General features: G+C 41.5%; 1 protein-coding gene across 2 annotated transcripts in view; it reads right to left on the bottom strand.

The window, feature by feature from the left end:
- Positions 1-14,449, bottom strand: part of ABCB1 (ATP binding cassette subfamily B member 1) — a 106,174-nt gene that overhangs the window by 12,484 nt on the left and 79,241 nt on the right. For both annotated transcript variants that reach the window (XM_044245944.1, XM_044245945.1), the window contains 3 exons: positions 10,960-11,163; positions 4,662-4,762; positions 3,257-3,397 (listed from right to left, as the gene is read on the bottom strand). In XM_044245944.1, the coding sequence (XP_044101879.1) occupies positions 3,257-3,397; positions 4,662-4,762; positions 10,960-11,163 (446 nt within the window). The remainder of the gene's footprint in view (positions 1-3,256; positions 3,398-4,661; positions 4,763-10,959; positions 11,164-14,449) is intronic.

The following is a 14,449-nucleotide window of genomic DNA, read 5'->3' on the forward strand; positions in this document are numbered from 1 at the left end:
GTTTCTCTCACCTCACCTTCTAGTAATGTGACTTGGCAGCTCCTCCATTTAAGAACAGGAATTCATTTTCCTAGCCTTTGAATCCGAGTTGGCCTATGACTTGCTTTGGCCAACAGGATGTGGCGGAAATGACTGTTGCCAGTTCTAAGCCTATGACTCAGGGGGCTCGGTGTACCTTCTCTCTCTGGCACGACCACAAGCCCAGCTAGCCTGCTACAGGACAAGGCACAGATGGAGGCAAGCTGTGTGGGCTCCAGCCAACTAGCTTGTAGTCTTCTGCACACACGGATGAGAGGAGCTGAGATCTGCCGTCTACCCCAGCTCAGGAGAACCGCCCAGCTGGCCCACAGACTTGAGCGCAAATACGAATGCTTATTATTCCATGTCACTGGGGCTTAGCGGCTGGTTGGTAAGCAGTGTGACTGTGGCAATCAATAATGGGTGTAGGCATTCGAGACAACATGGACAGACCGAGAGGATATTCAACTAAGTGGAATAAGATTGAAAAAGACACGTGCCATATGATTTCCCTCACGTGGAATCTAAAAATACGAATGGATAAACAAAGAGCAGAATCAGACCTATAAATCAGAGAACAAACTGATGGTTGCCAGAGGGGCAGTGGGTGGGGGGAGCAAAATGGGTGAAGGGCAGTGGGAGAGACAGGCTTCCAGTTGGGGAATGAATAAGTCACGGGAATAAAGGGTACAGCATAGGGAATCCAGTTCAATGATATTGAAATAGCCTTGTATGGGAAGGGATGGTAGTTGAACTAGTGGTGAGCATAGCATAATGTATAGAGAAGCTGAATCATCATGCTGCACACCCGAAACTAATGTAACATTGGGAGTCAGCTATTAACAAAAATAACAGATATGGGCAGTGGTGCTGAAATTACCCTGGGTTCTTAGAAAACATGGGAGCTGTACAGCAAAGAGTGAGCTCCTTATAGAGACAGGTCTCATGCTGCTCTCAAGATGCAATCCTCATGCTTAACCTACGGCATGGGAATCACAGCAGCTTAAAGCTGGGAAGGACTCTACAGGATATCAAGTCCAGTTCTCAAAGTTTGTTCCCTGAGCGACTTCCCCTAAGTCAGCTTCCATCCTTTGTTTTAGGAAGTAGCAAGTTTGATTAAGTCTATTGTTAAAAAGTTCTTTTCAAATGGAAGAAAAGAACTTTTGCATAATCCTTTTACATAATCCAGCCCTTAACTAGAATATTGTCAAAAAGGCCCTTTACTTCTTTGGTAAATCCTTTCCCTCTGGACACCCCAGTTGCCCTCTTCTGGACACATTTCTCCATGTGCCTTTTTATTATTTTATTTTTAAATTATTTTTTCCTTTCCAAGTTTTTATTTAAAATCCAGGTAGTTAACATACAGTGTACTATTAGTCTCAAGTGTAGAATATACTGATTCAACACTTCCAAGCAATACCCAGTGCTCATCACAAGTGCCCTCCTTAATCCCCACCGGCTACTTCACCCATCCCCCCACCTCCCCTCAGCTAACCACTATTTTGTTCTCCGTGGTTAAGTCTGTTTCTGGATTTGCCTCTCTTCTCCCCCCGCCCCCACTCCCCGGTTTTCATCTATTTTATTTTTTAAATTACACAGGTGAGTGAAATCATATGGTGGTTGTCTTCCTCTGACTTTTTCTTTGCTTAGCATCGTACTCTCTGGCTCCACCATTGTCATTCAAAAAGCAAGATTTCTTTCTTTTTATGGCTGAGTAATATTCTATTATATATACATGTCTCTTCTTCTTTATCCACGCATCGGCCAAGGGACACTTGGGCTGTTTCCATAATTTGGCTACTTCCATACACCTTTTTAAACAGTGGGCCGGAGGGCACCTAGGTGGCTCAGTCGTTAAGCATCTGCCTTAGGCTCAGGTCATGATCCCAGGATCCTGGGATCGAGCCCTACATCAGGCTCCCTGCTCAGCGGGAAACCGGCTTCTCCCTCTCACACTCACCCTGCTTGTGTTCTTTCTCTCTGTCTCTCTGTCAAATGTGTCTGTCTCTGTCAAATAAATAAATAAAATCTTTAAAAACAAAAAAAACAGTGGGCCTGGAACTAACACAGTACTTGGGAACCCGCCCAGAAGAACACCGTCATATCTCCTCTGGGCTCTAGAAAATTATACAAATGGTTAATCTCCGGCTTGTCATTATTTACTCTTATAAGATCTTTTACAAATGGACTAATCTTCAGACAGGTCTCTCCCTTCCTTTACTCAAAAGATTGATCCTCTCAATCTAAATGCCCATGTGTCAGCAACTTCCATCAATTCGATGCCTTACCTTGAAGTGAAACAATATATCAAATAATTATCTAATTGAAGCCCCAATGACAATGATGCTTGGTTTGGTCTTTTGGTCCAAGTCATAAGTAGCTCCTGCATATCATTTGTCAGACACAGAAAATTAGGGAGAAATTATAAATCCTCTGTTGAGGTCATCCTGAGCTAGCCATAATGCATACACAAGCAAATGTCTAAACAGAATGAAACCATTACCTCAACACCTTAGATAAGCCAGGTTTAGATGATTCTGGTTTAAATGTAAAACTGTCCTACCACTAACGATGGTATTCTAGCAAAGGGCAGAGTCTCACCCACCACCAAATCTAGATGCCTAGAAAGATTATACATACTTTTCACTACCCAACTGCACATCTGAGTATTTCAGAAGAATAATTAAGTGCAGGTCTGTCTTTCCCTGACGGAGGAAATTTTCTGCCTTCATAGCAATGGAGCACAAATCCCAGTCTAGCTTTTCCTTTGTCATTTCTTAATTTCTTCAGCTCTTACCTTCAGCTCTTCTTGTGTCAAGGAAAGCAAATGTATTCTAGAAACTCCCAGGGCTTGCAGAGCTCAGTGTCCCACACTTGCTCTTTTGTTTCCCTGTTCAGAAATTTCGTTAAAAGGATCCAAACCCTTGTTCAGGGTTAGGCTTCTTCCCAAACGCCAAAACCTCCTGGGAACCCCTCATTGAATCACTACCCCCACTGAGCCACAGATTCAGAAAGGCCAATGTATGAGTCAGCACTGGGGAAGGGATAGTCATTGATTCCACAAAAGAACTGGGGGTACTTCTGTGATAATGCACAGAGACTTGGGCAAGATTTCACCTTCTGAATCACCAGGATCTCTTCATGAAGCTTCCCAGGAAGGTTTTCTATCCAGGCATGAAGTATGTTTACCTCAGTTATATTTCTAGAGTTCAATTGCCAATATTAACCCGATACTTACAACAGAACATCCGGAAAGTTCATGAACCCGTTGGCCACCAGGTAGGCACCAAACCGGAAACAGCCAGCGTAGGAAAAATACATCATTGCCTGGGTGATGGAAAATGAGATCCCGAAGATGTGTGCTTTCCTCAAAGAGTTTCTGAAAAGAAGATGTTATGAAGCTAACTTGACTTTCATTGCTCAGTCCTTAAAACATTACCTTTGCTAGATCAGCCACGGGGCATGGCAGATAAAAATGGGTTCAGTTTCCAAAAAGGTAAGATTGGTGCTCACTTTTCTACTTGTGAAGTTTTAGGAAACTGCCTAATGGAGGATTAGCTATACCTGAAAGTGTTGAGGTAAAGTTAAAATAAGCCAAGGAAAACATGAAGGTTCTGTTAGGGATTCATAAATGGAAGTTCCTTCCCTTTCCCTCCACTTTTGGATGCACAAAATATATGCACTCTAGAGTCAACATTTGTTCAACACACATTTACCCAATACCTACAAGCTTCAGCAACCATGCTGGGTGACAGAAAATAATCAGTCATATTCTTGCCCTTGGGGACCCACCAGTCAAGTTGACTATTGATTCAATTATGCAATGAAGGTACCATATAAAAAACATGCAATGAAGTTACCCTATAAAAAGCATGTTAGGGGAAGAAAAGAGGAAGCACTGAACTCTCTGGGGGAGTAAGAGAAGGCAACACAATGGCATAAATGTTGGTGGATTTTCTGAGCCCTGTGACCCAGGTGATGAGGAGGTAAGCACAGGCTGGTGAATGGGACGGGCAGCCCTGTGGGCCTCCTACCTTGGCCTCAACCAGGTCAACTCCATTTCCATCTGTCTCATATATTGGGAGTTCAAATGAAAAGTTCTTCAGAAAAAAAGACTTATTTAAAAAGAGTTTGAAAACCCATCAATCAAGTCCAACTCTCTCCTTTTACTGTGTAAGAGACTCAGAGAGGTTGGGCTGACTGTTTAGAACCGTCACTGGATAAGTGCATTAAAGGAAATACCAAAGTTCTCTACTAGAGAAGCCTCAAGAGAGGAAGGAAAGGCATATTCAAGGAAGCATCACCCCTTCTACCCAGGTCCCACAGATACATCAAATTTCATGTTCTATAGAGAACTCATCCCCACTGAGAGCAAATAATAGGGTCATTACCCAAACCTGATATCAGAGAGTTATTCTCTATCTGTTCTCCCCCTCTGCTTCCCATCAGTTACCCACTGTTACAGGATCTACTTCTGAGAGGTCAGGGTCTTATGATTTGTCTCCTGAATAATTACAAGTGCTTCCCAGCTGGTTCCCTTCTAGTGACTTCTCCACTTGTTCCCTACCTTCTGGCCAAAGTAATCTTTCTAAAAACAAAATAAACGCCCCCACACTCCCCTCCCACTCTTCAGTGGTTATTACCTGTACGGGACTTGCAAACTCTGTGCATACATGTATTCAAACTTCTGTTCCTGGGTCAAAGAAACAACAGTTCGGAAGTTTTCGATTGCTTCAGTAGCAATCTGTAAAAAAGAGCACCAGGTCCAAAGGTGAATGAACAGTGGTGGTTAGTGTGAATGCCATAAAAAAGATTAATAAATTAGTTTTATTGTTATGTATTATTTATTATGACCCACGAGCTTCTTCCCTATGAAAAAGAAAACTAATATACTAAATCAAATTTTAGATCTGGAAGAAAGATTGGCTGATTCAGTCTCCTCCTTATAGAGAGAGAAGCTAAGGCTTAAACAGATGTGAACACTTAGCTAAAGCCAGAACTTTCTTTACAGAGGCAGAATTCCCCTGAGAACTCAGTATGTTACAACTATTGCAGTGTTCTTTCTTCTATGATGGTCACATTTTAGGTTTATGATTATTTTATATATATATAAATATATATACTTTAATATATTTTAAATGTGATGTTCATATTTTTCTCATTAAAATTATCATTCATGACAACTGAGGAATATTTGGAAAATACTGAAAAGAAAAAAAATGAGTAAAAATCTCCATATATGTGTATTTTACATATTAACTTATATATTGTTTTTTTCTAAGCCTATAAGTACTTAGGAAAATTGGGACCAATTTCTTTTTCTGGCTTTTGCATCATTATTTTTTTTTACCTTAACAAATATCAAGAGCATTTTCTAAGCTCATTAAATACACTTTAATAATGAGATTTTTAATGGGCCACATAATATCCCAGCCAGTTAAGCATTCCTTTATGGTTGAACAAGTTTTTCCATTCTCTTCCTATTAAAAACAAAGCTGTGTGGGAAGTCAGGGTGGCTCAGCTGTTAAGTGTCTGCCTTTGGCTCAGGTCATGATCACAGGGTCCTGGTATCAAGCCCCACATCAGGCTCCCTGCCTGATGGGAAGTGTGCTTCTCTCTCTACCACTCCCCCTGCTTGTGTTCCCTCTCTCACTGTGTCTCTCTGTGTCAAATAAATAAATAAAATCTTAAAAAAAAAAATAAAAACAATGCTGTGATAAACATCCTTACACATAAACCTTTGTCCAAAGTAAATTATTTTCTTGAGAGTTTTTTTTTTTTTTTAAGATTTTATTTATTTGACCGACAGAGATCACTAGTAAGGCAGAGAGGCAGGCAGAGAGAGAGAGGGAAGCAGGCTCCCTGCTGAACAGAGAGTCTAATGCAGGGCTTGATCACAGGATCCTGGGACCATGACCTGAGCCGAAAGCAGAGGCTTTAATCCACTGAGCCACCCTGATGCCCCTTGAGAGAAGTTCTTAAAGGTGAAATTACTAGTCAAACGGAATAAACAAATTTTTAAGGAACATGGCACATATTATCCATTTGTTTTCCAGAAAGTTTCTCCCATTCAGTTATTTTTTTAATTGAATGCAATTTCCAACCAGTCTTTGTAATTAGGACAAATATATCCTTTTAGAGTCTAGGTAAAGGGCTGTGGAAAACCTGAAAAAATTCCAGTGCACAAAATAAGATTTCAGCCTGTATCAGCCATGAGACTTGGAAATCTCTCTCTCTGTGTCTTGGTCTCCTCATCTGTAAAATGAGGGGGATGGTCAAGAGTGTCTTGAAGTCCCTTTCAACTCTGTAATTCTAAGAAAAAGAGCTTTTAACTCTAAATCTAAATTATGAATCAGTGAGTAAGGGAAATTATTTTTCTATGAAGATGTTCTTCCTTTCTCTGGCCTGTACACTGGTCAGAACAGATTTTTTTTTTTTTTTTAAGAGCCAGGAGAGGGGCAGAGGAAGAGAGAGAGAATCTTAAGTAGGCTCCATGCCCAGTGTGGAGCCTGACATCGGGCTCAATTTCACGACCCTGAGATCAAGATCTGAGCTGAAATCAAGAGTCAGATGCTTTAACAGACTGAGCCATCCAAGTGCCCCATGGTCAGAAGTGATCCAATAAAGACACATTCATTAACAGTTGAATGATTAACAGCTCAAAAATCAAACATGAAACCTTACTTACCTCTTACTAAATCCTATACCAATTACCTAATTTCAAAGAGAAATGCAAATATTTGATACAACATAAGTCAGTTTTTAAAGAGTAATTCAAAGAGCTATTAGAAGAAAAACAGTAAGACCGTATACGTAAAAACAAAAACTTATTTAAAAAATAAAGTTAAGGGGCGCCTGGGTGGCTCAGTGGGTTAAGCCTCTGCCTTCGGTTCAGGTCATGATCTCAGGGTCCTGGGATCAAGCCCTGCATCGGGCTCTCTGCTCTCCGGGGATCCTGCTTCCCCTTCTCTCTCTGCCTGCCTCTCTGCCTGCTTGTGATCTCCATCTGTCAAATGAATAAATAAAATCTTTAAAAAAAATAAAGTTAAAAATATTATTCTCTGACCCAGTTAGGCCAAGAAAATTGAACTATGTTTACCATTAAACTACTGACAAAGATAGGAATATGTCCAGATTCAATTCATGTTAAAATATTTTATAAAAATCTGTACACACGGGGCACCTGGGTGGCTCAGTCAGTTGAACAACCGCCTTCAGCTCAGGTCATGATCCCAGGGTCCTGGGATTGAGCCCCATGTCAGGCTCCTTACTCAGGAGGGAGCCTACTTCTCCCTCTCCCTCTGCCTGCTACTCTGCCTACTTGTGCTCTGTCAAATAATATAATTTTAAAAAAATCTGTACACACTATGAAAATAATATACATTTATTTTAGAAAATCCTCAAAGTGCAGAAAACAAAAAATTAGAAGAACAAATTGACCTCTAGCCAAATCTGCACACAACCCTTGTTCAGACCCATGTTAGAAATACTTTCAATGATAATGCTCCAAACAAACGGAAAGTTTCTTCATGTTAGTAAGGAAATTCAACAATTTATAAAAATGTCCACTGAAAACAGATTCTACTGTAAATTTCATGGTTTCTAAGAAATATTTTCTGTGCACCATTTTCTAAGTCAGGTGTGTTTTGTTTGTTTTTAAAAAACCAAATGGTCTGTAAATGTGGTCACTCCATAGAGGATGTAAATAGCCCAATACAAGTGAGTTTATGAGTCACAGACCTCACATAGTGAGTAAAACCATAAAGTAATCACTTCACAACCACCTCCATTTTGCCTCATGATGAAGCAATTAAGAAAAGGCTTAATGAGTACTCTGCATCCCCATAGCTTCGTTTTCTCCAAGAGTTTTAAATAGAAACTCAGGAAACCACTATGAAGAGAGAGAACTTTTTTTCAAAGTTTATTTATTTATTTGAGGGGGAGAGAGAGAGCGAGCAGGGATAGAGCAGAGGGAGAGGGAGAATCTTAGGCAGACTCCCCACCTAACACAGAGCCCAACTTGGGGATCCTTCTCACAACCCATGAGATCACAACCCATGAGATCACCACTTGAGTGGAAACCAAGACTCAGATGCTACAGACTGAGCCATCCAGGAACTCCAAGAAAAGAGAACCCTAATATGAGAAGAGTAAATAGCATTGAGTTTCCTTCAGTAGCCATCGTGAACAAAATAATTTTGAAGAAAGCAATATATATATATATATATTTTTTCCCCCCCTGGGGGGGGGGACCCTCCTCATACTTTTCTTCCTATCCTCAAATAAACTGAGGTTTGATTATGGCTTTTATTTCTGAAAAGGAAAAAGCACCAATTTTATTAAGAAGTTCACTAGTCAATAATAATGTGACAGAAATCAATGGAGCTCAGGCAGGGTAGAGGTTATGAGCAGGCTCCTCCGACACGGTCTTGCTCTGGAATCCTGGCCCTGCTCTGTCTCTGTAAGGGCAAACCAACAGACACAGTGCTGGTCCCCCATGGAGCTTATGCCTTAGTAGGGTAGACAGTGCACTATTCAATAAACAAAGAAATAGCAGACAAACAACAAGTGCTGAGAATTCAGGGATCAGGAAAGACCTCACCAAAGAGGTAATAATGCTGAGATCTGAGTAATATAAAGGAACCAGGCAAGGGAAGACCAGAGGGAACCAGCTTGTAATGAGGCCATGAGGCCAGAATGGGGTGGGCATGGGAGAGAATCATGAAAGACTCACTCAGAGAAGATGCTGGGGTGGGGGGAGGAGATCATGCAGAGTCTTATCAACTAGGATAAAAAGTTGATCTCTTCCCAGTGTGATACGAATCCACGAGAGGGTTTTAAGTTGGTAACTGGTTAGTGTGTTCTTGTGTTTGTAAGAGATCAGGGTGGCTTCTGTGAGAAGAATGTAGAAAGTGGGTGGACAAGAAGGGAAGGAGTGGGAGCAGGGAGATCAGTTAGAACTATTGCTTTGTGATTTGGGGAAGTTACCCAACTTCTATGAACCTTGGGTTTTATCAACTAATAAGAAGAATTCCAAAAAGTGATTGAGTATCAAAGGAGAAAATGCACGCAGAGCTCCTCACACGATGCCTGACATATATTAAATATTCAGTAAATGGTAATCTGGGAATGAGGAGCTTTGGGAGTTGATTTTCAAAACTACACAGACCAGATGGTCTTGGAATCACCACTTTCCCTACCTGTTCTTGCCAGTCTCATGAAACACCCCTGAATCAGAGCATGGATCTCACTTCTCAACCTCTGCTCAGTGAATCTGCCACGTTCACACATATCCATGTCCACCTGCCCCCCTTCCTTGCCCCCGGGACAGATCTCCAAGAGTCTTAAATCTGAGTTTCCTTGGGATCTCAAGGAATCCTGGGATCCACTTTAGAAGTGCTAACCTGTGATGTCTAACAAATTACCTTATAATTGAGAATCTTGATCACCTTCTTCCTCTACACAATGTAAGGTTCCTTTCTGGGACATTCTGAACACCTCAGGAAATGATGATATTCCTAAACACTAATACATTTTCTTTCTATACATTTTGTCCTAGATTTTTCCATCCTCTCACATGAAAAGTCAATACCACAGAAAGAAAAAAACAAGACAGTGGAGTATTAAATGAGGTGACTGTTCACAGAACATGTCCCCTGATAGGGGTCAATGTGACAAGGGCCAGCCCACAACCAGATGCCAGTGGGTCAGCTTGGTCCTGCTGAAGCTTGGGACTGGGTCTCCGATGGCCTGAAGGGGAGCCTCACATGAGACCTTTCTCCCATAGACACTAGTTAGGAAACACTAAAACTAATCCAATGGAATTCGTGAAGGAATCCTAAGGAAACAGGATAAAAAGTCCGAGGAGATGGCTGGGAGGTAGAGGACATGATTATGATTAACTTCCATGAAGAAGTACCCACTACATCATTCATTATTCTCTGGTGTGGTGCCTGGTCCTGAAACAAAGTACCTCAGATACATGGCCTAGAGAGCCAGAGCCACTGGATCTTTCTGGGTCCCTGCCCTGACTCTTAGGAACCCTGGAGGGTCTACTAATAGATGTATCCCTACCCAGTTTGGGGGCTCAGTCATGCTCTGACCACCTTTATTTCTGTAGTGATACAAACCATGTGCTATCAGATTTGTTTGGCCAATAGAAGACCTCTCTGCTTCTTCACAGAGGCACAACTTTGGATCCTGGCTATGAGGCTTATCAGCTCTAAGGCACTGGGGCCATGACCCACCTGTGCCTCAGCTTCAGCTGAAAAAGGAATGAATAATAAAGCCAACTTCTTAGGGTCACAATGAGGAGTAAAGCATTGCCAAGGAAACACAGTAAATGCCATACAAGCATTTGTTTCAAAACAACAACAGCAACAAGTAAACAAGTATGTAGGAAGAGAAAGAGAGGAAAGAGAAGAAAAAGTAGTAATAGGAGCCACACTACCTGTAGTAGGGTAAAGATAAACAGAAATAAGATGCCAGCAGGAGGCATGATAAAAAGTAAAGAATGCTAACAATTTAAGCCTGACAGAATAAATACCTTTAGGACTTTTCCATATTTTAACCACCCTCCCCCATCACATGTAATAAAATGGGGCTGCTTTCCTCAATAAAGGAATGGATTTCAGCTTGCTTGAGGGAAAGAAGGGCAGAGGGAAGGGGCACGGAGAGAGGGCATAGAGGAAGAGCATGAGGACAACAGTATGAAACAATGAAAGCCTAACAAAATCAGTTGTCAGGCTGTGAGCCTCAGACTTCGTTGGGCTTCTTTTCTTCAGTTTCCAATTTCCAATCTTCCTCCGGTCAAGTGAGACTGCTTTAAGGACTGGGTATAAAAACATTCTCTGAGCATAGTGAATAGCAGCGAGTAATAGAACAACCCTGATTAGAATATTTCACTCTTTCAGATCAGCATTTATATTTAGGTTGACTCACCTTCCCAGCACCTTCAAGTTCTTTCTTATCTTTCAGTGCTTGTCCAGACAACATTTTCATTTCAACAACTCCCGCTATTGCAATAATGGGTACGATCGCCAAGAGTAAAAGTGTTAACTGCCAGCCATAGATTAAGGATATAATAATGCCTGTCCCAAGATTTGCTATATTCTGGGTAATTACAGCGAGCCTGGAACCTATAGCCTACAAAATAAAAACACAAAACGAATTAGAGAAATGCTTTCACATTCTCTTTAAAACCCATGCCTATATTTTCCTCAGGATTATGACTTCAGCTTCATGAAATTCTATTAATTATCTTCTCACTTACAAAACAAAAGGGAAAGTTTGACTCGTAAGTTTATCTGGTTTCTAAAATGAAAATTTCCATGACATCAGAGTAAATACTGAAAGAAGATCAATAATTCAGAGCTAAGTTACATATTTCTATCTCTTCCAATTTTTTTTTAAAGTAGGGTCCACACCAGTACGGGGCTTGAACTCACGACCCTGAGATCAAGACGTGGACTGGGTTCAAGAGTTGGACGTTTAACCAAATGAGCCACCCAGGCACCCCTCTCTTCTACCTTTTAATACCAAGAAAATTTTCATTAATCAATGAAACCATGATCACTTAAGCAAGCTCTTCAAATAAACAAGATAAAAGGGGCTCCTGGGTGGCTCAGTCGTTAAGCACCTGCCTTTGGTTCAGATCATGATCTCAGGGTCCAAGGATTGAGCCCCGTGCTGGGCTCCCTGCTCAGCAGGAAGCTGCTTCTCCCTCTCTCACCCCTGCTGCTTGTGTTCCCTCCCTTGCTCTCTCTTTCTCTGTCGAATAAATGAACACAATCTTTTAAAAAATAAATAAACAAGATAATCTGATAGTTACACTGGAAATGGTGGAGATTTCCAATGTTAGATGCATAGCTACTCATAAGTTAAGTCTAATATATGTCATTAAGGAATCCAAATATATCTGGGCCTATCTGAGATGCTTATTGGGTTTAATTTAACCTGCAGTTGATTTGGAAAAACTACACAGAGCTGAAAGTTATGGAATTTAACTTAGGGTATTAAGCAAGCATTAGAGACTTTAGTGTGAATGCCAGAGGGGGCCTGGAGCATAACTTTCAGTAGCATGCAGTGACTTCCAGCTCTAAAGCCAGAATTCAAACTATAAAGTCAATTCAGTCCACTATTCCATACTGTACTTCTCTACCTTAGAAATACCTAAGCCCTCAATCCCTTCCAAAGTCCGGCTCTGCTACCCAGATTTGGGAATGGCCCAGGTTTTTTCTACTCCCAAAGTTATTTCTGCCTGACCAGGGCCAGACTCATGTATAGATTCCAATGCAGTAAAGTCCAGACTGGTCACATCCTCCTCTGTGTACCCCCTTCTCCATCACTCCAGTATCAACCCTCTGAAATCATTCAACACCTACATGATATAAATACCAGACCACGAATTAGGGGGCAAGGGTATTATAACTACTAGGAGCCTCTGTACATTAAATTCTGTACCAGGAATTACGCCAGACAGCATGAATAATGGAACATTTCTTTCTATTTGATGCAGCCACTGAGTTTCTATCAAAGGGATGCTTAACCAAATTTGGTTTGTCAAAAAATGAAATGGATTTCAAAGCCAGGTCTCTGCATTTGTGCGTTTCCAACCTAAAAGTCAAAGGTTACAACCCGGACAGAGTCCATGGCACGGGGACAATGTAAACTGTTCCTGCTCTCAGAATCTACGCGTCCTACCCAGAACGCACTTCCCACAGCTACTGACTGAGAGAAGTGCTCAGGACATCCACAAAGCTCACAGCAAGTAAACGATTCTAGCACAATAACCTTCCAGACATAGGAATGTTCAGGTCTGGATGGCAATCAAGGTCATGAAACTAAGTAAAATGGATCAGAGAGGACAAATTCTCCTCTCATGTACATGAAAGGGGAAGAAAAGATCAAGAACCTCAGGCTGGGGGTGTGGGGAGATTATTATACTCCTCGGTTTAACTTGAGTTAGCACTTGAAGTCATGGCGCTGGTTACTGTTCCTTATGCTAAAGACTAACACTGTTCCACCTCTAGTCATCACCCAGAGCAGGACTCTAGAGTTCTGAGGATCACAATGAATGGGACAGCATAGATTAGTAGTAGCCTGGTAATTTTCATTTCAAAAAGTGGAACTGAGAGAAGAGAACCCAAAAACCATAGCCCAAGCTTGAAACAGGGGGAGACAAAAGCAGCCCAACACTTGAAACCCATCAAGACCCCTCATTACCTTTCCACCCGCTGTACTTTCAAGTAATTCTATCTCACTTCCTCTTCTCATTTTCCTGTCCATTCTTCCTTGTTACTCCCTGCCCTGATATTTATTTCCTCCTCCAAACATGACCATATTGCTTGAAATCTAATTTAAAGCACTTATGCTTACTGGGGGGGGGGAGCCCATTTCCTAAGCCTCTTTATGAAATTAGAAACATTTATAACTCCATCTTCCCCTCAACCACCTTCTCCTGGGGATATAAAAAAACCTTAAATACATAGTGGCTTTTGATCTGTACATGGCTCTCATTTGCTTTTTTTCCCCTGCAGAAATCTAGTCCTAAAACCAAACTAAAACTTTAAAGCTCACTATTTCATATGCAAAATGCTTAGATTATTTCCTCCTGATTTCTTTCCTAGCAGAACATGCTTCTGACTCAGAAATACATCCAAGAAAATGTTTCCTTGATGGTCAAGTTAAATATGAAGAACATTTAACCTAGATAAACATTATCAGTAACTATATATGCACAAACTTGAGTTAGCCCTGGCTTGGGTAGAATGATTTTTGACAGTATTGCTTCCCTTGGGTATTTTTGGATATAAAAAATTAATTTCACCACTTCCCACTGTGGCATAGAGATACAAACACACAGACACACAGACACACACACACACACACACACACACACAGGTAAATATAAGTGAATATATGTATATGCATGCATATAGCTATGTGTATGTATATTTACACACCTACACACATCTGTCCCGACATGAACAGGTCAGCTGGTAGCATTAAGTGGATACAACTGTCCTGTCTCCACCAACCTGTGGTAACGGCAACGTCAGACTTTTCTGCCTCTGACGGCACTCACAGACCTACTCGCTTCCTCTTCTCTGGTCCTTAGCTACTGATCGAAGTTCTGGAGAACACTTCTGAACCGGTGGCTCACATGGGGGTGTTCAGGCTGGTGGGGCCATCAGAATGTGAGTTCGAAGATACCAATGAAAAGCAGCAGGTCAACACCAGCGCAGGCAATCCGGGGCTCCCAGAGCTCCAGGGGCTGAGGAGCTCACAAACGACAGGAAAGGGACAGGCCTGGCCACCAGTCTTAGACATACAAGAAAGGGCCATGGCTGAGGACAGGCCATAACCCCAGAGGAATTTCAGAGAAGGGAAGAAGGACAGCCAGCACACAATGCCCACACTGTGCCTGCTC

This window comes from Neovison vison, chromosome 4, assembly GCF_020171115.1.
Source record: "Neovison vison isolate M4711 chromosome 4, ASM_NN_V1, whole genome shotgun sequence".
Taxonomy (NCBI): domain Eukaryota; kingdom Metazoa; phylum Chordata; class Mammalia; order Carnivora; family Mustelidae; genus Neogale; species Neogale vison.